The sequence below is a fragment of the Eschrichtius robustus genome, chromosome 16 (genome assembly GCF_028021215.1).
Source record: "Eschrichtius robustus isolate mEscRob2 chromosome 16, mEscRob2.pri, whole genome shotgun sequence".
NCBI classification, from domain to species: domain Eukaryota; kingdom Metazoa; phylum Chordata; class Mammalia; order Artiodactyla; family Eschrichtiidae; genus Eschrichtius; species Eschrichtius robustus.
The window spans coordinates 24,306,255-24,329,977 of record NC_090839.1 but is presented as its reverse complement, the minus strand read 5'-3'; the positions used below and the strand labels follow the sequence as shown (position 1 = coordinate 24,329,977).

The following is a 23,723-nucleotide window of genomic DNA, read 5'->3' as shown; positions in this document are numbered from 1 at the left end:
TAAATAAATAAATTTTTTTAAAAAACCAAAAATCAAAACGACAACAACAAAAAAACCCATACATAAGGGGTTTCCCTGGTGGCGCAGTGGTTAAGAGTCCGCCTGCCAACGCAGGGCACACGGGTTCGAGCCCTGGTCCAGGAAGATCCCACATGCCGCAGAGCAACTAAGCCCGTGCGCCACAACTTCTGAGCCTGCGCTCTAGAGCCCGCGAGCCACAACTACTGAAGCCTGCGCGCCTAGAGCCTGTGCTCCGCAACAAGAGAAGCCATCGCAATGAGAAGCCCTCGCACCGCAACAAAGAGTAGCCCCCACTCGCCGCAACTAGAGAAAGCCCATGCACAGCAACAAAGACCCAACGCAGCCATAAATAAATAAATAAATAAACTCTATTAAAAACAAAACAAAACCCATACATGTAGCACCACCACAAGGAAAAGTTTCCTTTTATATCAGTTACTCATATTTTCCCATTTATTTAAGCTATTAAAATTCATGCAGATATTTATAAGCCATCAGGATTTGGTGACTGGTATTACTGAATGTTTAATAATAAACTAAACAGAAGAAATCAGAGGGTTAAATGATGACTGCAATTCCTGTAATGACTTAATTAAATTTTTATTGAGTACATAAACTATGATGTCATTTCTAGCCAACCATGGGTCTGCTTTCCTAGCATGTCACAGGGTGGGAGCACTCAATAGGAGGCGAGGCTAAACGAGCAGCAAGTCTCTCGGCCGAAATGGGGAGGGGAGCAAGGCTCATGTGGCACACTCAATAAATTATCCGTTCATTTTTAAACAAAGTCCACAAGTTATAATATATTTGCCATGCACTTTTTATTACATAATAAAAATGTTACCTTAAGGATTACTTAACACATACTACAGATGTTATAGCAGAGGCAGGCACAAGGGGCAAAGAAAACAAACATGAGCAGGCCAGGGACAGGTCCTGGAGTTTACATCCCAGGGGGAACAGCACAGTATATTAAAAAGGGAATGCAAAAATGGTCAGGGACGGGGGCATACAAGAGTTCAGGGTTACTAATCAGCAGATTAATGAATGAGACAACCAACGGGGAACACAAGTAAAGCAATAATGAATCTTGCAAGGCACATGTTTAATTAATGTAGTATTCTCAAGGAGGAGTATTTGCTTTAAAGAGATGCCAGTTCATTTGAGGCCAATTCGCTGCCCTCTTTCCCCTTTTCCCTGTTGCTGCTCTTAAAGACATTTATGTGACTGCTTAACAGAGGAACCAGATTATGTGGACGGAGGGCCTGACGGAGGATCAAGTTTAAACTCCTCTGTGAGCTCTGTAAGGTTTTTCATGATCTGTTCTTGGTCGTCTTTCCTGCCTCACCTCCTCCCACCTCCCCACTTTTATCTCACCCTCAGTCAGAGTAAACTATGTGCAATTTCCACAAACATGTCATGCTCTCTTATAGCTCTCAAGCACACTGCTGCCAGGAATCCTTCTCCCTTCTTTATCCACTGGGATGCTAACTCCTTCTTATCCTCTAAGACATAACTTACAAATTATATCTTCTGAAAAGCCTCCTCTCTCCCCAGTCTACAAAAGTGTCTCAGAAACAGTTCCCATAATTCACTGTTTACCATGTGCCAAGAACTACGCTAAGAGCTTTATACATATGAGCTCACTTAATCCTTCCCAGTGACTCTCTGAAATAGGTGCTATTACTGTCCCCACTTTAGAGAAGAGGAAACTGGTGTTTGGGAAGGTTAAGGTTATACAGCTAGGAAATAGTGGGTCAAGATTAGAATACAGAGCAGTTCAATTCCATTGCTTATCTATGTTGGAACAAACACCATAAATAATGTGGCTGCCCTTTCATATGCCCTATACCTCAGGTTACCTGTAGAGGCTGGGCGAATGCTACTATGGTCTTGGGTAAACACAATGCAGATATTCCCGATCACAATGGTAGCTAGAGATGGGCTACGAGATGGGTGATCAGTGGCCAATTACTAATACGTCATACATTTCTAGCATAAGCTAAGCCCCACTCCTGAGTAAACTGGAGGGAACAAAGTATAATTATGGTGTAGGAGGGAAGAATGGAAGAAGGTTGGTATGGGTAACACAAGAACTGATGAGAATGAAGATAAGAATAAACTTTAAGGCTACTGAGGCAAAGCTGATAACAGTAGCCGGCTAATAAGGATTTGTTGCAATGAGTGAATGATAAAGCGTGCCTAGAGTTGCTGACTGAAGCCTAAGGAATATATCAAATTCACCATAGGGCTACAACGCAGCACAAAAGATGGCAGGTCAGGTTTTAGTTGTCTTTCTAGGGGTTAGTAATGACATCAGCAACACTTTGCAATGTCAGCACCATGGGCTACAGTCACTGCATGCATGGCAATAAACTAGTGTGCACTGAACATCAGCCAGTCTATTTAAATTTAATGTTAGAAATGAGCTCACTGTGCAACATTATATGAAATACACAGAAACGGGTGAAAGTAGATAGAAAGAGAGAAGGGCACATGGAGAGACCAAATACACATGTGTGCATGTAACTCACTCGCATTATGACTAAAAGACCTACTGAGGATCCTTCAGCAATGATCACAAAATACAACAAATAAAACTCTCCATGTGCGTGCGTGTGCATTTGGTAGGTCCAGAGAAAACTGTGTTAACACCAAGAAGAAAGAAAAGGAAAAATAATAAAATATGAAAAGATGGACAATTTCTTTTCCTTTTTTTAGAAAATGATGTGAACATATGAGTATAGCGTGTTCCAGCTGTGATGAAAAGCCAACCTAAACAAGGCATGAGATAATCTTTACATCTCATTTTAATAAATCACTTCAAACTTTTAATGCACCAGAGAGGTTTGCTACATTGAAAGGACTTTAAAAATACTTTTCCTTATTATTTATTTATTTATGTGTTTTGAAAGTCCCAGTTTTATTGCTTGGGATCTGAATATTCGAGATCTGCATAGCTTGATAAGGTCCTGAAAAACAAGGTACGTGGTTGTAACTTTCTCAACCTTAATTTCTAAATGGTTACAAAGCACAGGAGCCTTTTCCTCAGGCTTGGAAAACAGCAAAGCAAGAGATGGCTGTCCTTGGAAATTACAGTCATTTACCCTCTTAACAAGGCATTCAAACATATCAGTAAGCCCGTAATCACCTTGAAAAGAAGCTGATGAGGTATATTAAGGTCCTGGGAAGATCAAACTATCACGCCAAGTTCATTTTCTTCCATGCCAAGACATACAGCTAAGAGGGAGATAGCTCTAATCTACTCTGATTTCCGAAGTTTTTGATTGCATCCCACAGGACAAGTCTCATGCGCTGTTGTCCCAATTCTATAAACAAGGAAACAGAAGCTCAAAAATGTTGAGTAACTTTCCCCAAAGTCACACCCTGCTTGTGTGCTAGCAGTGTTGGAATTTTTATCTCAGACAGCTGGCACCTCAATCTAGTGTCTTCTCTACACTGTCACACCTTTCTGCTTCTGATGAGTCATATCAGAAATGGAGAATCACATAAGCAAAAATTGCTAATTTCAGTACGCTGGAAAACAAAAGTAAAATGGAAATGACCCTGAAGTGTTGAAAAATCATCCTAGAAACTGAGATGAGATTCAACAAGGTCAGATGCACAGCAGCATGTCTAGGCCAAAATAAATAAATACGTAACAGGATGAAGGAAGGGTCTGACTACGTGGTCATAATTAAGACCTAGAGCAAATCCCTGATCATGAGCTGATAAATGAGAAATGTGAAAAGGTAATCATAATTGAATACATCAAAAGAAATGCAATATACAAAGCTCAGAAAGTTTTCCTTCCTCTATTATTGTAATAGTCAAGAGTCTTTGTTTTAGCTACAGTACTTAAGAATAAACATGAAGAAACCAGAGGAATTTCAATGAAGAATGTCAGATTGGAATGATCACATTGGGTTGGCACTGGTTACAAGACAGGACAGTCGATTCTATGGCCAACAGAAACACCCAGAGGCCGTTCCATGGGTTGGCCTGGTTGCTTACATCATCAGCCTCAATGGATCAGTAGATCTTGGAAGTATTCTGATACTGTCTAAGGTGAAAATCACTCACTCTCTCAGCATCCCTTCCTTAGAGCCTTCCTACTCCTCTCCAACTCCATGTGAGTTAGTAGCCTGCTGATCCTAGAACCATGTCCCCTCATCACAGAGAGGGGCCCAGAGTCCAAGCTAATCTAATGAGACTCGTTTCTGAGTAGAAACATCCAAAGATAAAAGACAGCTAAAATTGGATCATCCCAAAGAGATTACTAAATTCCTATTACTAATACTAGGATCCCTGAGCTTCCTTGTATCTTTCCTTCCTGAGGCCTGCTGTTAAACTCTCCTTTCCATTCTGTGAGCTTTAGTTAGCCCCCAATGAACTCCTTTGTTTGCTTAAATTAGCTGCAGACTCTGTTGCTTGCAATCAATGGATATACTGTCATTCATCAACTCAATAAAACCTCTCCATAATAATAACATTAGCTAACAATTAACGTTTGTTGAATGCCTACCATGTGCCAGAAACTATATTAAAAACTTTATATGTGTTATCTCTTTAATTTTCACAATAATCCTAAAAAAGGGGGTGTTATTGTCATTTTATAGAAAAGGAATCACTCCATTTTCTGTGAAGTCTTTCAAGCTCCCCAAAGCTTACTGCTTTTTCCTTCACATGGTTTTTAATATTTCCACCAGGAAGATGCACTGTATTATTTTAATAATCTGTTTACAGGTTGCCCCCTCCCCCCCCCCACTGCATTAGAGCGTGAGCTCCTTGAGGGCAAAGATGGCACACTGCTCAGCACATGTCTGTAGAATGAATCGATATAATATTTCCTGTCATAATTACCTCTTGTATTATTGATGCCCACGTACTTTTTACAAATTTTAAGAAAGCTCCCTGAATACAAGGATTTGGGAAGGGGTTGAGCAACTCTGTATACATGCTGCTACTGTTTTCATGGTTTTCAAACACAACTCTGCTCTAGCCAGAAGAGGTTCAACTCCTGTCCTTTTAGTCTGTTTTCACATGGCCTCTGAAACTCCACACCTCTCTCAAAGCAATCTCTTCCACTGAAAAAAGTTTCAAGACCACTTCTAGTTCCACTACTACCATCTAATAGAGTTCTAGATTTGGAGGCAAAATACATACACAAGGGAATTCCCTGGTGGTCCAGTGGTTAGGACTCCACGCTCTCACTGCGGAGGGCCTAGGTTCAGTCCCTGGTCAGGGAACTAAGATCCCACAAGCCGCACGGTGCAGCCAAAAAAAAATAAAAATTAAAAAACAAACAAACAAAGAACCCAAAATACATACACAAGCAGTTTCAAGTAAAAAGGAGACTTTATGACTGAAAAGAGAAGGAACTTCATGATTGCCAGGGTAAGAAAACACAAAGTGGGCAACTGAGTTTTCCTCTCTCATTAGTCACTCTAACAAGATAATAGCCAACTAACTCTCTGATGTGAACAGATCAAACATTAACAGACCTTTGATCCCTGCCTGCTCTATAACAAGTACTATGGAAGAATAATTAGGAAACTAAGAAGTGCTTTTCTGCTTATATTTCCAAGTTTAAGAAAGGACTTAATGCCCTGCAAACAAGTGCCAATGCATGAAAGTTTTGATCAGGATTTGGTTTTCTGTCGTTAAATACAAGATTTGGAAAGTGAAAACAGTCTAACTTATTAATGGTCACCAATGGCCAATAAGCAAATTAGAACCAATTAGCAAGACAATTATCTGAAGCATAAGCAAAGGATAATTCCATTCACATCTACTAGGATGGCTACAATTTTAAAAAGAAGAAAAAAGAAAAATAACAAGCACTGATGAGGATGTAGATAAACTGGAACCTTCATACACTGCTGGTGGGAATGTAAAATGGTACAGCCGCTAGGGAAAACAGTTTGGTGATTTCTCAAAAAGTTAAACATAGAACTACCCTATAACCCAGTAATTCTACTCCTAAGTATATATCCAAAAGAATTGAAAGCTGAGATTGGAACAGACATTTGAATGTTCCTATCAGCATTATTTACACTAGCCAAAAGATGGAAACAAAGTGTTTATCAACAGATGAATGGATAAACAAAATGTGGTATATACATACAATGGAATATTATTCAGCCATAAAAAGGAATGAAATTTTGATATATGCTACAACATGGATGAACCTTGAAAACATTATGCCTAATGAAATAAGTCAGACACAGAAGGACAAATATTGTACCATTCCTCCTATAGTAGGTACCTAAGATAGGCAAATTCATAGAGACAGAAAGTAGAATAGAGGTTACCAGGGTCTGGGGGGAGTGGAAATGGGGGAGTTATTTAATGGGTATAAAGTTTTTACTGGGAATGATGAAGAAATTTGGGAGATAGATAGACAGTGGTGGGACTTCCCTGGCGGTCCAGTGGTTAAAACTCCACACTTCCAATGCAGGGAGTGCAGGTTCGATCCCTGGTTGGGGAACTAAGATCCCAAATGCCACGGGGTGCGGCCAAAAAAAAAAAAAACAATCCTATGATAGACAGTGATGACGGTTACACAACATCGTGACTGTATCTAATGCCACTGAACTGTATACTTACAATGGCTAAAATGATAAATATTATGTTATATATATTTCACCACAATAAAAGATAATTGCAATTACAAATGGTTCTTCCCACACAAGTATTTCAGTCTGCGACTTAACCATGTGTATGTATATATTAAAGCGTCTCATGATACTTCTCGATTTTGAGCAGTAGTGTCATGATGTCATTTACGTTCCTTGCTAGACCATAAGCTGTCTGGGTGCAGAATTCTACATTGCCTTGCGTGCATTTGATAAGTATATATTGAGTGCCTACCATATTCAAGGCATTGTGGTACATGCTGGGCATAAAAGATGAATAAAACACAGAACCTGTTCTCAAGAAGTTTGTAATCTCATATGAAATGACATACAAATGATTGTAACAACATACTGTATGTAAAAAATGGCAGTGGTGAGTCTGGGGGCTCAAAGGCTTCAGAGATGAGGTAACATTTATTATATTGGGTATTAAAGGATGACAGGGATTTGTACTTTTTAGACAGAAAGAATAGTATGCGTAAAGCCACAGAGAGGGGAACAACTACAGCATCCTCAGAGGAAAATCTGTAACAAAGAGCTCATGATGGGACGAAGCAGAAGGTAGAGCTGGAAAGGCAGTTTACGTTTGACTGTAAATGGCCCTGAATGCCACATGAAGGAAAGACAAAGAAGAGTTCTTAGCACAGGGAAGCTGCACAGATAGATTTGTTGTTACTGTTATTTCACTGAAGTATAGTTGATTTACGAAGCTGTGTTAGTTTCAGGTGTACAGCAAAAGTGATTCAGTAATATATATATTACTGAATATATATATATGGATAATTAACAATATATATATTCTTTTTCAGATTCTTTTCCATTATATATTATTATAAGATATTGAATATAGTTCCCTGTGCTATTGGATAGATTTGTTTTTGAAAAGTAACCCAGGACTTCCCTGGTGGTCCAGTGGTTAAGAATCTGCCTGCCAATGCAGGGGACACAGGTTCAATTCCTGGTCCGGGAGGATCCCACATGCCGCGGAGCAACTAAGCTCGTGCGCCACAACTACTGAGCCTGCGCTCTGGAGCCTGCGAGCCGCAACTACTGAGCCCATGCACCGCAACTACTGAAGCCCGTGTGCTCTAGAGCCCAAGCACTGCAACTACTGAGCCCGTGTACTGCAACTACTGAGCCCGTGTGCTGCAACTACTGAAGCCCACATGCCTAGGGCCCGTGCTCCGCAACAAGAGAAGCCACTGCGATGAGAAGCCTGCGCACTGTAACAAAGAGTAGTCCCTGCTTGCCACAACTAGAGAAAGCCCGAGCACAGCAATGAAGACCCAGCGCAGTAAGTAAGTAAGTAAGTAAGTAAATAAATAAATAAATAAATAAATAAATAAATAAATAAATAAATAAAACGGGAAAAATAAGAAAAGAAAAGTAACCCGGCAAGTACAAACCATAAAGCTGGGGGAAGGATCGGAGGCAGGAATCCCAGAGGAGGCTGCTGCAATGGCTCAGATGAGAGTTGGAAAGAAACTGAATTAATGTAAGTGGCAAAAGGAATAAAGAGGAAAAAGTCCAGCAAGATCAACAGGATTTTATTATGAAGTGAATGTGGAGCAGAAGGTGAGGCCATGACTCGCACCTAATCAGACTTCACTGAATGCCAGCTGAAAAAGAGAATGCAACAGTTATACGCAATCATAAGCTGATGACTTTCTGACCCTGGCAGCGCTAAGCGTAGACAACCAGTCTTGTAGGGTTTTAGCAGTCACGGTGCCCTCAATGTCTCCTATGTTGTGGTAATGGAAAATCTTACTTGGACAAGATGTAATATGAGCAAGATGTGTATTTAGCTTGAGCCTGCGGGCGTCTCCAGCAGAGCAGCAGTATAGCACACCAGGGCCTAGGAGCCTGAGCCCCTTTCCTAGTAATTTGTTCACCACGTGTCAGTGGCTGTCATTCCTCTGGGTCCTCTGCATTCTACCTGCAGCCATGAGGTCTGATTTCTGTCATCAAGAAGATGCTGACACACCTAGGTTTCCAGAGACACTTGCAGGCTCCCAAATGCACCCTGGACCTCATGACTGTATTTATAAGTGCAGAAAAGCTGCAGGCACAACTTTGCTTTTTTAATGATTTTCTATTAAATTTAGGCAGACTGCGGACAGTGGAGAACTAGAGGATGCTTGCTCCCCATCAATGCTGGCTATCTCAGATGCACAGACATATAACCAAACAGCTGAAAATGGATAATTAACAAGTTTGAGAGTTCTTTGCGAACAGAGCCTGGGCACTGTCACTTGTCCTGGGTGCTGAGGATCTAAACAACCTAGAGGATCTAGAGGCAACACTGAGCTCACAGGCCCCAGCCAGAGTCCTTTCCCACTCAGTGAATTTAAGACAGACATCATGTTACCTGGGCAGCAACATTTTCTCAGACGATGCAAAATCTAGCCCCTTCCCGGTCTTGAGATTGGGAGCCCTTTTATCAAACAGACCTGAATTCTCCTTCTCTGCAGGAATGGGGAGCAAAAGAGATGGGAAACGCTAATTAACTGAATCACACATGTTAACTGGTGACTCCAGCTGGGCAGAGGAGGTCAGACCAAAATCTATAGCCCCAAACAATAAAGTGGATATTTCCATTGTTCTGTATGGATCACAGAATGCTTGTCTTTTACTGTTGTTTCCTTACTGCTTACTGTTCAGCACCATACAATTTCCAAAATACTGACCCTGTGGTAATCTGAGAAAGAAGCTGTTCCCTGCTGTAGAGATGAGGAAACAAAGGCTCAGAAATGTCAGATGACTCGCCTAATTATCACTCAGCTCATAAATGCTCTAGATGTTTACAGAAACAAGGCATTCTGACTCCTGGTCCAACATTCTTTTATGACTCAAACAGAATTGCCATTCAGCTGATAGCTTATAGAATCTTGTAGAAGCATCCTGGGAATGGCTTAGCCTGGATTCTGGGTAGGAGTGATATGATCACTCCTGCTCAAGTAATGAGGAAGCCAAGGGTGAGGCAAGCAAGGAGTAGCGTCCGAATACCCCCTGAAAACGGAATGGACACTTGGCCTTATGAGCTCTGAGAGTGACCCCATCTCTATAGGGTAATCCTTTTTTGTCCTCTTTTTTCTGTACAATGTTCTTAAAAGGGTAAGCATTTTTAAAAAAACATAAATTTATTTATTTATTTTTGGCTGTGTTGGGTCTTCACTGCTGCGCATAGGCTTTCTCTAGTTGCAGCGAGCGGGGGCTACTCTTCATTGCAGTGTGCGGGCTTCTCATTGCGGTGGCTTCTCTTGTTGCAGAGCACGGGCTCTAGGCACACGGGATTCAGTAGTTGTGGCTCGTGGGCTCTAGAGTGCAGGCTCAGTAGTTGTGGCGCACAGGCTTAGTTGCTCCGTGGCATGTGGGTTCTTCCCGGATCAGGGCTCGAACCCGTGTCCCTTGTATTGGCAGGCGGATTCTTAACCACTGCACCACCAGGGAAGCCCAAAGGGTAAGCATTTGATAAAGGAAAAAGAAAACTGCTGCTGGAATGCTGTATCTGTTAAAGAGATGCTCTCTCTAGTGATCTGTATTCAAGTCCCACTCCAGCCTAAGAAATATTCTGAAACCTAAGCAAATTCTGGGCCCAAGCAGCTCCACTTCCCCACCTTGTGACTCTAGAAGACAAATCTCTGAGTCTCAGTTTTTCCATTTGAACTATGCAAAATTGCCTTTCTTTTTTCTTTTTACATTATCACATGAGATAAAAATGCTTAACAATAAGTAGTAAAGTTTATACAGCAAACACCTATCTCAGTCCCAGGTACTATTCAGAGAGTCTCACACATGATAGCTCATTTATTCTCCACAAAACTGTAAGGTGAGGTAGGTAACATAGCTATCCCTATTTTACAGGCAGAAAACTGAGGCACAGAGATTAAGACTTTGCCCAGGGTCACACAGCTGGGGTGGGACCTGAGCCCAAACAGTCTGGCTTCAGTGCCCACGTGCTCTCAAACACCGTGACACTGCCTTGGAAGGGAGGTGAGAAATCTGACCCACTCCTTCACCTGAGACGGGGGCCTGGCAGTCTCCGTCCCTCCCTTCAGCACCTGGGGGCTGCCTAGTTCCCTGTGCCATCCTGCCACCACTCTCAACCCTGCTCTGGGCCAGCTTCTCCAGGAAGTCTGCAGCTAAAACAAAACAAAATGAAACAAAAACCAGGTGAACTCTATCTTACTTGTTCATCTATTTAGTTTGGAACTTAATCGATGAAAGATTCAACTTCATTTCTCTTCTTGGCAAAGACTAGATTGTAAACCCTGTAAGATCATTTCTCTATGGCATACGCTCTACCAGCAGCATTTAGGGATTAGCACGTGGTGAGAGACCAAAATGTTCCTTGAATAAACAAATGAATGAAAACAATCCTTAACAGTGCCATAAAAATTAATAAGGCTGCTGGACCTCGAGGAAAAAAACAATTCAGTAATGCCTTCATCATTCAACAAATGCATATGCGTGCTAACCATGCACCAAGCACTGCTCTGGGAGTTGAGGATACAGCAATAAACGAGAGATAATTCCTGAACTCCTAGAGCTTACATTCTAGGGAGGGAGGAAGGGTCACAATAAGCAAAATAAAATACATAGGATGCTAGATAGTAATTTAGTGTTATTACCCTAACCCTGTCATTCAAGGTCCCTAAGATTGGAAGTGCCTGTGTCTAGTGTACAGATGTGGGGATAGGGCAGGAGCCTGCTGCTGCTAACAGTTGGCAAGCACCGACGTGAAGGTAGGGAAACGACTCAAGGACAGAACCAGGGATGTTTGATGGAAACTTTACTACAAATTCCTGAAGGACAAGGCCACATGGTCCCATCTGTGTCCCCAGCACATAGCAGGCACTGAGTGAACACTTCATGATGGTACAGGGCATCTGGGGACTGCAGGAAGGGAAAATGGGAAGCCCCATGCCTCCATATGTATCACTCTGCTCTGCACTGCCATGCCAGATGAGAAAGGGTCAAGGCAATAGTTGAGGAAAATTAATCAAGAACAAATATTATTCAGAATATACTTTACCCAGCACAGATGTCTCAATACCTGTGTCAATTTTTGAAAGGATTATCTTTACTTCATTTACTTCAAGGGCTTCATTCCCTTTGGAGTCCCTTGCAATGCAACAAAATTACTTCTTAAATCAAATCAAGAAGCATTTCCTGTGTACTTAGAACGGTGCCTTGCTCTGTGCTGGGCCCTAAGGAGGTTAACTCAAGGACGCCCCGTGATTCTTGCACTTGAGAAATTTATAATCACACTGCTAGAATAACACACAAATGTAAATCTGGATGAGTTAGGGAAGATTTCAAGAGGAGACAGTAGACTATGGACAGGCAGAGACTGGAAGAAAAGTGGGGCAGGCAGAAAAGATAATAAAATGATGGTGAACCACAAGGAGCCTTGAGGACAGGTTAAGGGGTATGGCACCCATCTAGCAGGCACCAGGGAGCCGTTGTGGGTTTCTGTGTGATGAGTATTTGACATGAGTAGTGTTTAGGAAGATGAGCCAAGCTGTTAAATGATTTGCAGGCTGGAACTGAGATGAAGAGTCGAGAGTCAGGGGGACCAGTGAAGTAGCCTACAGTGAGTTCAGGTGAGAGGTCAGGACCTGTTCTGAGTGTAAGACAACTGAAGTCCTGATAGTGGTTGTTTTAATGAAGGGCTCCTTGTAGTTCTTCCTGCTCCTTTGAGCATCAGAGATGTCACGTTTACAGCACATATGGCTGACACTCAGAAAAGATCAGCTAAATAGATGGCAATCAACATGGAAAAAGAAGTGCTTGCTTTCCAGCCAGGCCCCTTCAGCTCTAACCAACCCCACAGCATCATTCAGCCAGCATTTAGGGAAACGATCGGGAAAAGGAGTGTTACAGCTGTCTCACCAATGGATCCAGAAATACTCACAGCACATCCAGGGCAGCTGTAATCAATGTGTAGCTCTAATGTATCCTGGGTCTGACATCTTGGCTTCCAGAACTTTTTTTCACATAGGTATCCCGATCTTAGGAGAACCATCGCCCTCTGGTACTGCCCAGTGCCAGGTTAAACCCACAGGAGAAAAGAGCAGACAGCTGCCTACTCTGTGGTAGGACATGGAGTGGGGGGCATCATCAATCCTCTCTGACCCCAAGAGCTCCCCAGTGCTACTGCAATCACTCCTCCTTCCAAAGACACTAGTTACAAGAAGCCCCCCATTCAAATGCAAATGTTATCAGGGACCATTAAAACACTATCCTATTAGCATCCATCAACAATTTAGCGTCAGTTTATCAGGAAAGGTAGCAATAGGGAGCTGATTCTAATGAGTTAGGAAAAGACTCTGTGAGTTCACTCACTCATTCACTAACATCTGATAAAGGCCTATTATGTACGAAGCACTGCACTAGACACAGGAACACTGACCTTAAAAGGACCAAAAGAGGTCTGTAAGACAGGAAGACAAAATGGAAGGTGTATATGGTAGCTCTAGGGAATGGCAAAGGTGGCAGGATGATGTAATGAAAAGAGCAACAAAATGAACCAGCAGTGAGTTTTAATCTCTGCCCTGCTACTAATATGTGACACTGAACAAGCCACTTTCCTTGCCAGGATTTAGTGTCCTCAATTGGAAAAGGTTGAATTAGGATTATCATTGTGGCTGTCAAGCTTCTAGGAGATTGCCAGCCACTGAAGCGGCACAAAATATAAACACTGACTGCTTTGCAAATCTGATCAGCTAGGGCTAGCCCTGACTGGGGCTTCCCGCCACCAGCCAGAGCAGTCTGGACTTCCTTTACACAGTCCCTGGGGGTCGTCACCAAGTGGGATTCTTCTGACATCCACATCTACCCACTGCTTCAAACCAGACAACTCTAGCATGTTTGAACTCCACATCTGTCCCCAAACCACTCTAGTCTCTCATGGGCCTTTGAGCTGAGGATATTAGGGACAGGGACAGTCATCCAGGGCTACCGGGCAAGAGAGGCTTGGAGAACAAGTGGGAAGTGTGGCAAACTACTGTTCACTCTTGTAAATTCTCCCCAGGGTTGGAAAATTCTTGTCTCACAGATTTTTGTCTGAGCTGGAAGGGGCCCTTAGAAATAACCTGGTCCAGGTTCTTCATCTGAACCCGCTGATTAACGGTAGGACCAAGTTTTAATTCCCTGCTCTTCCAGCTCTAAGACTAGTGAGTGGTTTTTCAACTTCCCCATCCTGTTTCCTCTAGAGGAAGGATCCTCTTTGCCAGGCAACTCAGCTGGGGACCTAAAGCACAGCAGATGATAAACATCTTCTGTCTTTGAAAGAGAAGAGATATAGCCATAAACAAGTGTGCTCAAAATACCAAAGAAAATAGAGTTCCTGTGAAATTTGAAGAATTTTAGCAAAAGGGCATAGGACAGGGATGAAAAGAAGTAGTGCAGGAGACACTTAGAATGCCATGGAGTGCTTAATGGGAATCATCTCCTACTTGCCCCATAACCAGGTACAAACCACAAGCCCATTGATTCTTAACCCCAGCAGCTGAACTACCCAAGGCCCAGAAAAGGGGCAACACACACAGTTTACACCTTTTATTATTCTGATAGAAATTTCTCTCCTGGGAGCAGAAAGGGGTCAAAAGTCCAAAACCAAAATTATATCTCTTTATAAGTCAGAGCAAAGAAGCATTACAGCAGTTTTGTTTTTTTTTTTTTTTTAAAGCCTCAGTGAACAGAGCAGAGTAGGAGGTGTTAGAAAACTCACTACAAGTAATTTATTCGCTGGGAACCACAAAGGCTTTCCTAAGAACAGCAAAAACACCATTAATTTCCCCAGTACCTTCCTTTCAAAGGACTCCAAACACTTCACACATATCGTTTTAAATTGTCCTCAAAGGCTCCAAAATAAGGGGTTACTATTTCCCCAGGTTCAGATGGAGAAACTAAAACATTCATGCCTGCCCTATCTGTCCAAGTCATCCTAACAGGCTCAGCTAACATCGACTGAGGGCCTCCTATGCACATGACCCATGCCAGGCAAACGGGCGATACAAAGACAAAAGATATGATCTCCATCCTCCAGTGAGTCAGAATCCAGTGGGGCATGACAGATGTGTACACAAATCTTTTTGAAATAAGGCAGCCTATGCTAGGTGCTGTAGAAAAGGTCCAAATACAGTGCCTTATTTTACCAAGTGGCACTAAAATGTGCCAAGTACTGTGCTAAGTCTTCACTACCATCATATTGTTTAAGTCAGACTATGTGTGGCTTATAGAGAAAGAAAGGCGAGGTAAAGAGACTTGCCCAGGGTCTCAAGGCCGCACTATGGCAAAGCAGGGATTAGCACCCAGGTCTGTCTGGCTCCAAAGCCCGTGTGATGGGAGGTAACTGCTTGGGAAAACGGTCTTTGGAAAGTCTAGCACAAAGTACCCATACCTTAGAGGTGAAGAGCAGGACACATGGGCCCTCACTAGGTTGTTGGGGAAAGGCCTGTCTCCTCAGCCCGAAACTGCATATGCATGTACTCATCTGGATCCTCCACCACAGGGACTGCTCTTGTGGATCAAGAAGCCAAAGGCAAGGGTCTTCCAAAAGGGAACAGAGATCTCTCTGAGCAAAGAAAGACTGCAAGGTCCTGAGCACTTCATCTTCTGTTGGTGGGCACTGAAAAGTGGATCCAGGCCAGAGGGTGTGGGATCCCCTGGCTGGCTGTGACAGAAAGTCTACAGCCTGTGGGAGCAGGGCATGGTGGTCATGGTATACATACCAGCAGAGCATCCTTTTCTCAGAGCTGGAGTGGAACTCCTGCAAGGGAAGAAGCCCCCTGCTAGAGGTCCCTAGAGAAGGGCCTGACCTGGAGATAGCTCTGCAGAGCTCACCTGGTGGGGGTAACCTCTGCCTCGTTTGCTAAGGCTCCATTTTGGAGGCTAAGGAACAAAGTGCCAGATTTGGAGGAAGAAGAGCTTATGGGGCAACAGGCTACTGTCCCCAGACCAGACAGGTTAGAGTGCATAGTCAGCCCTGGGGAATCCCTGGGTCTTAGCAAGGGTCAGGTTAATATATAGCTCTATATTAAGGCTCCAGGACAAGAAAGAGATGGTGGAAGGAGAAGGTCCTCCAAACTCTGGAAGGAAAGTTGGGCCTGGAACTAAGGAAGCCCAGTCGCCAGCCTAGCAGTCTTCCCATTTAACACATGTGATCCTTCTGCAATTGTTTTCAAATCTTAATTTCGACCTAACAAGACAACAACAAAAATCCTTTGATGGATAAAAGTAAAAGAAAAGTGTTAAGTAATAGTGTGTGTGAGAGAAAGGGGATAATGAATAATTATACCAAAATACCCAAATAAGGGAAGCTCTATACTTTCTGGCAGCCATGGCAATAGGAAAGCAGGATTGTTACACCATTCTCATTGTTAAATCAAGGGAAGCATAGAACTTCATCAGGGCAGAGAAAGTTCTTAATTCTCAGTGCAGAGACACTCATATATACACAAGCGAATGTGTATCTGCACACATACACATACGCTTACCCCATTTCTCTTTCCAAGGAACAGGCCAAGCCGCTCTCCAGAGCCCTGCTGCCTCTCTCACACCACACTACCACTGCATGCAATGAAGCACTTCAACAGTTAAAACATTTTTGTGCCAATATTTTAAGAGTGCAGAAGGTTCCAAATTACATGTAAAATAAACAATGCCAGACTGTGAAAACTTTTGGCTGCAACGTTCTCTGATGTTAACAAGAGTTTCTTTATTACTGTAACCTTTCAGAAGTGAATAAAAATTATTTCTCTGCCCTAGTTTTGCCCTCCAGTAAAAAGGAAGAGAACAGGGACCATGGAAAGAGCTGTACAATGACCTCTCATGAAGCCTAGGAGGCTGGGAAGGGGGCAGTTTAAAACACAAAGCCTTCCATATATGTTTCTAGTCAAAGGTTAGAAATTTAGCTTGTGCTGTGCTGATCGTATTGTAAAATTTCACGTTCCTAGTATTTTTATGTAACTAAAACCCTTAGCGGGGACAAGAGGGCATTTTCAAGAGCCCAAACTAAGCTGCTACTATGGAGAAAACCCAAATCTTGATCAAGGCTCCTTAGCCATTCGGTGAATCTCCTGACTCAGAAACTGCGTCTGAGGTGCCCTTAAAAAACAGGGAAGAAGACCTATAGGTGGCCAGGACTTTGACAAAATGTGTTATTTTGCAGACCTTTGAGTCAATGAGTCTGTGAATACTGGACACACAGAAGGATCTCAAAATGGAGCTAGTCTGGACAGTCTGTTGTCACCACTGCAGGAGAAAGAGGAAAAAAGCCACCAAACAAAGGCAAACATGCTCTTGTCCTCTCACAGAATACTGCCTTTACCCACGCCATTCCTCTGCCCAGAATGTTCCTGTCTAGCAAACACTCATCCGAAAAGATACAAACCAAATGTCATCTACCCCAAGCTTTTCTCCTCTGGGCAGAGCAATTTTTAAATATCATAATCTCTTAATATTATAATTACCTGTCTATATGTTTGTCTTCTTCTACCAGACTGGGGAGTCAGGGACAATATCTTTGTCATCTTTGTATCTCCAGTGCCTAGCAGAGTACCTGGAAGCTAGCAGACCACAATAAAATGGTTGGATAGATGGGTAAAACCTTGTTTGTGTCTGGGAACAGAAATCAGACAGAGAATGATGAACTGCTAAAAAAATAGAACACAAGCTCTGGGATTTAACACAAGGCTAGCTTTTCAGACTTTCACAGAGTTGCAAATGTTAAGTCTGGAAGAGAATTTAGAAATCATCAAGCTCCCCTCCCCAGAGAGGTGAGGTGATTTGACTTATTCAAGCTCACCCAGAGAGTGGCCGGGCTGGCCAGAACTCCTTCCATTATACCACACCATCCTTTCTCTTTACTGTCAAAAATTGCAGGTATAAATATTTTTTTGGCAATAAGATGAGAAATATGATTAAGACTACAAATTATGAGAATGTTATTTCATTATAAACAAATGAACAATGGATGTCACACTAGGAATTCAAATAACTTGATATAAAATACAATATCTGAGTTGCTCAAAAAGCTAAACATAGCATACCATATGACCCAGCAATTCCACTCTTAGGTATATACCCAAGAGAACTGAAAACATATGTTCAGATAAAAACTTGTACATGAGTGTTCACAGCAGCATTATTCAAAAAAGCCAAAAATGGAAACAGCCCAAATGTCAATCAACTGATGAATGGATAATAAAATGGGGTATATCCATATAATAGATTATCCATAAAAAGTAATGAAGTATTGAAACATGCTACAACATGGATGAACCTTGAAAACATTATGCTAAGTAAAAGAAACCAGACACAAAAGACCACATATTATATGATTCCATTTATATGGAATGCCCAGAATAGGTAAATCCATAGAGACAGAAAGTAGAGTAGTGGTTACCAAGGGCTGGGGGAAAGGGGAATGGGGAATGACTGCTAACGGCCACGGGCTTTCTTTCTGAGGTGATGAAAATGTCCTGGAATTAGATAGTGGAGATGGTTGCATAACATTGTGAATTTACTAAAAAAGCACATTCAAAATGCTGAATTTTATGGTATATGAATTATATCTCCATTTTTTTTTAATGGAAAAGAAATACAATCTCTGCCTTCTAGTAATTTAACTGAAGGAGTCAGGACCAGAGATGCTTAAGGACTCACAGATTCTGAGTTATATGACAGTTAATATAATGCAAGTTTGGGGAAGAAGTAAACACTTTTAAAATCTTAATACTAATGCTAGCACCACAGTTTTTAGCAACGACCTTTCCAGGCAGTACAGAGTAGTGATTAAGAGCATGGGCTCCAGAGTCTGGCAAGTTTGGGTTCCAATCCAGGCTCTCATATTTACTGTGTAAGTCTGGTTCAGTTACCTAATGGGTAGGCTAAATAATGGTCTCCCAAAAGATATCTACATCCTAATTCCTGGAACCTGTGAATGTTACTTTATGTAGCAAAAAAGGACTTTACAGCTGTGATTAGATTAAGGATCTTCAGATGGGAAGATTATCCTGGATTTCCAGGTGGGCCCTAATTGTAATCACATGCACCCTTATAAGAGGGAGGAAGAGGGTGCTTAGACCCAGATAGAAGAGGAGAATGCAACGTGCCCACAGAGGCAGAGATTGGAGTGATGTGGCCACAAGCCAAGGAATGCCAGCAGCCACCTAAAGCTAGAAAGGGGCAAAGAACAGATTCTTCCCTAGAGCATGGCCCTGTTAACATCTCGATTTCAGCCTAGTGAAAATGATTTCTAGCCTCCAGAAGTATGAGAATAAAGTTCTATTGTTTTAAGCCACCAAGTTTGTAAGTTGTTACAGCAGCTATAGGAAACTAATATACTAACTTTTCTGATCCTTAGTTTCTCCATCTGTAAAATGAGGATAGGATTTCACAGGTAAGATTGTTGTAAAACATAAAACTGAAATGGTGCTTATAAAGTGCACAGCAAAGAGAAAGTGCTCAATAATTGTTAGCTATTACTATTGCTGAACTCTGTTTCTGTATTATGCTGAAATCCTCAACTTTCACATGTCCTCTTAGCAGGGAGAGCAGTAAGAACTGGCCATCAGGAAACCCGAGTTCTGTTCTTCGGTTGGTTTCTAACGTAAGCCTACTCAGCTCTCCCAGAGCCAGTTTCTCCATCATTTAAATGACAAGATCAGACTAGAGCAGTGGCCCTCAAACTGGAGGGTTTGTTAAAATACAGATTGCTGGGCCTCACCGCCAGAGTTTCTCATTCAGCAAGTTCCTAAGTGATGTTGAAGCTGCTGGTGTGGGGACCACTTTGAGAATCTCTGGATTAGATTATTTCAAGGTTCTTTTCCAGTTTTAAGTCTGAGGTTCTCCAGGAACATCCAGATGTAGCAATCCAGTAATAAACACAGCTGTATCAGGCTGAAATAGCCTTTAAACTAAGTTCTTTTCCCCATGGGGGACAGGAGGGTGTGAGGTTATATGGTAAAGACTGCTTTTAACTTTTGAACGAAGCAGAATGAAAAATCTTAAGCAATGGTGGGAACAGGAAGAGGCTGTCCCCTTATCCAACGTGCTGGCCCCATTTTAATTTATCTTAATCCCACCCTTCTGCCTTTTCACCAGACCCGTCCCCCTAATGCCCTCCTCTAGAAACACATCTAGGTGTCTCCTGAATACATTTATTGGCTTTGCACAGTATAATACCGCCTTTGTTAGTCTCCCAGCCCAGCCTCTCCAAGCACGGTGTTCAGTCTCGGTGTTCCTCTACTCCTAAAAAAAACATAACTGAGGAGACTCTGAAAAATAATTGTAAAATCAACTAAGGCGAATTCAGACGATGTGGAGATATTCAGACTCTAAATGCTGGAAAAAGAAACAAATTCAGAACATTGTTAGCATTCTCATCTGTCTTTTTTTTTTCCCCTTAATCTCCATCCGTCCTGTTGAGTAGGAAACTTCTGCTGTATTGGGTTAGAAATTCTGAATAAAGGGGCCTCAGGCTTGGGACTGCACTGAAGAAATGGAACACCTCTAGATTCAAGAAAAGCTGTCCTCTTGGTCTTTGGAAGTCTTTGGTAACAAGACAGGGGAGAAGGAACCTGCCATGAAGTTGATTTCCACTTCCCCCTCACCCCCAGAGGTATCATCGTACAGTAAAGCAGACACTGGACTGGGAATCAGCATACCCTAGTTTTTGGTCCTCATTTTGCTGTTTTCTAGCTGCATGACCTTGGGCAAATCAATTAACTCCTCTGGGACTCCATTTCCTCACCACAGAAGTGAGAGGGTGGGAACAAATCTATAGTCCTTAACCTGAAATGGGCATCAGACATCTTCTGGGGGGGGGGGGCTTCCTTGGTGGCGCAGTGGTTGCGAGTCTGCCTGCCAGTGCAGGGGACACGGGTTCGGGCCCTGGTCCGGGAAGATCCCACATGCCGTGGAGCAACTGGGCCCGTGAGCCACACTACTGAGCCTGCGTGTCTGGAGCCTGTGCTCCGCAACAAGAAAGGCCGCAGTAGTGAGAGGCCCGCGCACCACGATGAAGAGTGGCCCCCACTTGCCGCAATTAGAGGAAGCGCTCGCACGGAAACAAAGACCCAACACAGCCAAAAATAAATAAATAAATAAATAATTTAAAACTTAAAAAAAAAAATCAAAACGACATAAAAAAGTAAAATTGAGAATTAAAAAAAAAAAAAAAGAAACCTTCTGGGGAAGTTTTTCAAAATACACACACCTGAGCACCTTCAGACCCAGAGAATCTCTGAGGCTCCCAGTCTAATGTTCTAAGGTTCATCTATGCTATAAAGTGGATTAAAAGTATAAGTGATGAGAGAGCCAGGGAATCCATGAGGCAGGTCAGAGAGAGAAAAACGAAACTTTTTTTGGGGGGGGTGGGGGTGGGGGGATGGGTCAGAGAAATTGAATCCAGGTGCCATAAGAGATCATTAAGTCAGTATTTGGGAGATAGTGCTGGCCAGACATTAATAATAGAAGCACATACATACACCCAACAAGTATCTGAGGGGTGACTACGTTAGGCACTCTGTGTTAGGCACTAGGGATCCTAGGATCCTTATCCCATCTAATGGGCGTGACCTCCACAAACCCGTAATTACAGTACAGCATGATAAGTCCTATCTCAGAAGTTTGTGCAAAGTGCTGGAGGAATACAGACAAGGGAGTGGCCAAATATACTAATATTACTGGGGGGTGCTGGGAAAAGCTCCTTGGAAGAGGTACTATCCAGCTGTGTCTTATAATGCCATGAGCAGAGAAGACAGGATTAAGACCACTTCAGACAGAGGGAACTGCATGAACGAAGGCCCAGAAGCATAAAGGAACATGGAATATTATAGCACCAGTGAAAACAAGGCATGAGTGGAACATGTGTTTGAGTGTGTGTGTGCACACGCTCAAGCATGAACATTTGCATGTAAGAGAAGTTTGCTGGAAATTAGACTAGACAGGTGGGCTGGGGCCAGAATGTGAAGGCCTCTCCCCCAATTTTTCACTTTGTAAAGCTTCAAACTTATTTTTTTTTTTTAAGGTGTTAAGAGTAATACAACAAAAGTTTGTTGTATTACAACCAAGAAGGTTCTCTGATATAACTACGAAGGGTTCTTTATGCCATCGCTAAGAGGTCTGAATTTTGTCCCTCAGAGATTTCTAGACAGAGGAGGGATATGATCAGATGTGGGATTTAGAGAGAATACCTCTGGCAGCTTATATGGTGGCAGGTTCACTAGAGGGGGAAAGTCCAGGAACTAGTTAGGAGGCCATGTCCAATAAACGACAGATGATGAGGAACTGACATGAAGCAATGGAACAGAGGAGAGGATAAAATCCAGAGATATTTTGGGCAGAAAAGTCACAAGACAACTGGATGCAGAGGATGAGGAAAGAGCTGAGGACATTCTAAGAATTCTAGCTTGCGGGGCTGGACTGGTGGTGATGACCTTAGCAGTGAGACAGGAAACACAGGAAGAACAGGTTCGTGGAGCTCTTTATCCCATCTCCTGAGTGAGATTTATTTAGGAGTAGCAATAGTGACCCCTGAAAGAGAGGTGTGGAAAATGGCTTTAGCTGTGCCCGATGCACACAGCTCTAAGCAGTATTCTAACTATGGTACAAAAGATACCAAATGGAACAGGGCACCCAGAGAGATTGGAGGCAAAAGAAATGTGATGCATTGGAGAGGTAAACAGTTCTGCAGTGATGAGCTGAACTGGGAGTACTTAGCATGAGGAGTACTTAAGAAGGTATTAGGGGAAGGCAGGACTGTGTCATGCACTGAGTCAGCCAGGGCTTTGTAAAATTGAATTAGGTCACTGTTTCTCCTACAGAAATTCCAGGAGGTAAACTGAAGATAAAAAAGTGGATGGTGCTTCCCTGGTGGCGCAGTGGTTGAGAATCTGCCTGCCAATGCAGGGGACGCGGGTTCGAGCCCTGTTCTGGGAAGATCCCACATGCCGCGGAGCAACTAGGCCCGTGAGCCACAATTACTGAGCCTGCGCGTCTGGAGCCTGTGCTCCGCAACAAGAGAGGCTGCGATAGTGAGAGGCCCGTGCACCGCGATGAAGAGTGGCCCCCACTTGCCGCAATTGGAGAAAGCCCTCGCATAGAAACGAAGACCCAACACAGCCATAAATAAATAAATTAAATTAAATTAAATTAAATTAAATTAAAAAAAAAAAAAAAAGAAGCCAGGGTCACTAGAGTGGAGTGAAACAAAGGGCAAAAAGGTAGACGATGAGGTCGGAGAGATCGCTGGGGCCAGATCGGGTAGTATATGGTTGATCGCCAAAAGGACTTTAAAAAAAAAAAAAACAAAAAACAAGTGGATGAAATTCACTTATTTATTCAGTCAAGAAACATTTACTGAATGCCTACTAAACACAAAGTTCCACTGAGGCACCGCAGGAATACAAAGACAAACAAGTAAGAATTAGACCTCAGGAAACTCACAATCTATAACTGAACGTAAAAATGGCCATGAGAGAGATAAATGACCATGTGCATAGACAGCAGTCTCACGCTTTATTTAATTTCAAATACAGAAACGTTTATAACTTCTCTTTTAGGGACACTCCCTGAAGTGGAGTGAATCCAGTACGCCACTCAGGTCACATGACCTGAGCCATCAGACTGGCATTCTGGTTGTATGCACCCAGGCATCCAGTCAGTTAGAAAACTACCTAAAGCATACATTCCATGCACTCTTGCTACCTCTTAAGGCCTGAGGATAAGAAACTTGTGTAGAGAAAGGAACGCATCTATTAGAGGTACATCTTCAGCTGGCTCAAATTCATGGGCCAATTCCAAAATGGAATTGCTCTGCCTTCTAAGAATTTAGTCTTCTCTCCCCTAATAAATAAGTATCCACTGCAACAGCTTAGGACATTTAAAAAATGTTCAAAAGAACGACTGATATTGAAAAACAAACATGTATTCTTACAAGCTTTGAGCCCATGGGATTGCTCTGTATTTACACTCCACCATTCATATTACTGGCCACAAAAACTATACCCTTAAAGTGGTCCTTGCCTTTTAAAACAATACCTTTGGCAGTGA

General features: G+C 42.5%; 1 protein-coding gene across 3 annotated transcripts in view; it reads right to left on the bottom strand.

The window, feature by feature from the left end:
• The window catches only part of UQCC1 (ubiquinol-cytochrome c reductase complex assembly factor 1), a 94,485-nt gene that overhangs the window by 16,040 nt on the left and 54,722 nt on the right, over nt 1-23,723 (bottom strand). For 2 of the 3 annotated variants that reach the window (XM_068565676.1, XM_068565675.1), the window contains one exon: nt 17,138-17,233. The exons of the other annotated variant lie outside the window; for it this stretch is intronic. In XM_068565676.1, coding sequence (XP_068421777.1) covers nt 17,138-17,233 — 96 coding nt within the window. The remainder of the gene's footprint in view (nt 1-17,137; nt 17,234-23,723) is intronic. 3 annotated transcript variants of the gene reach the window in all.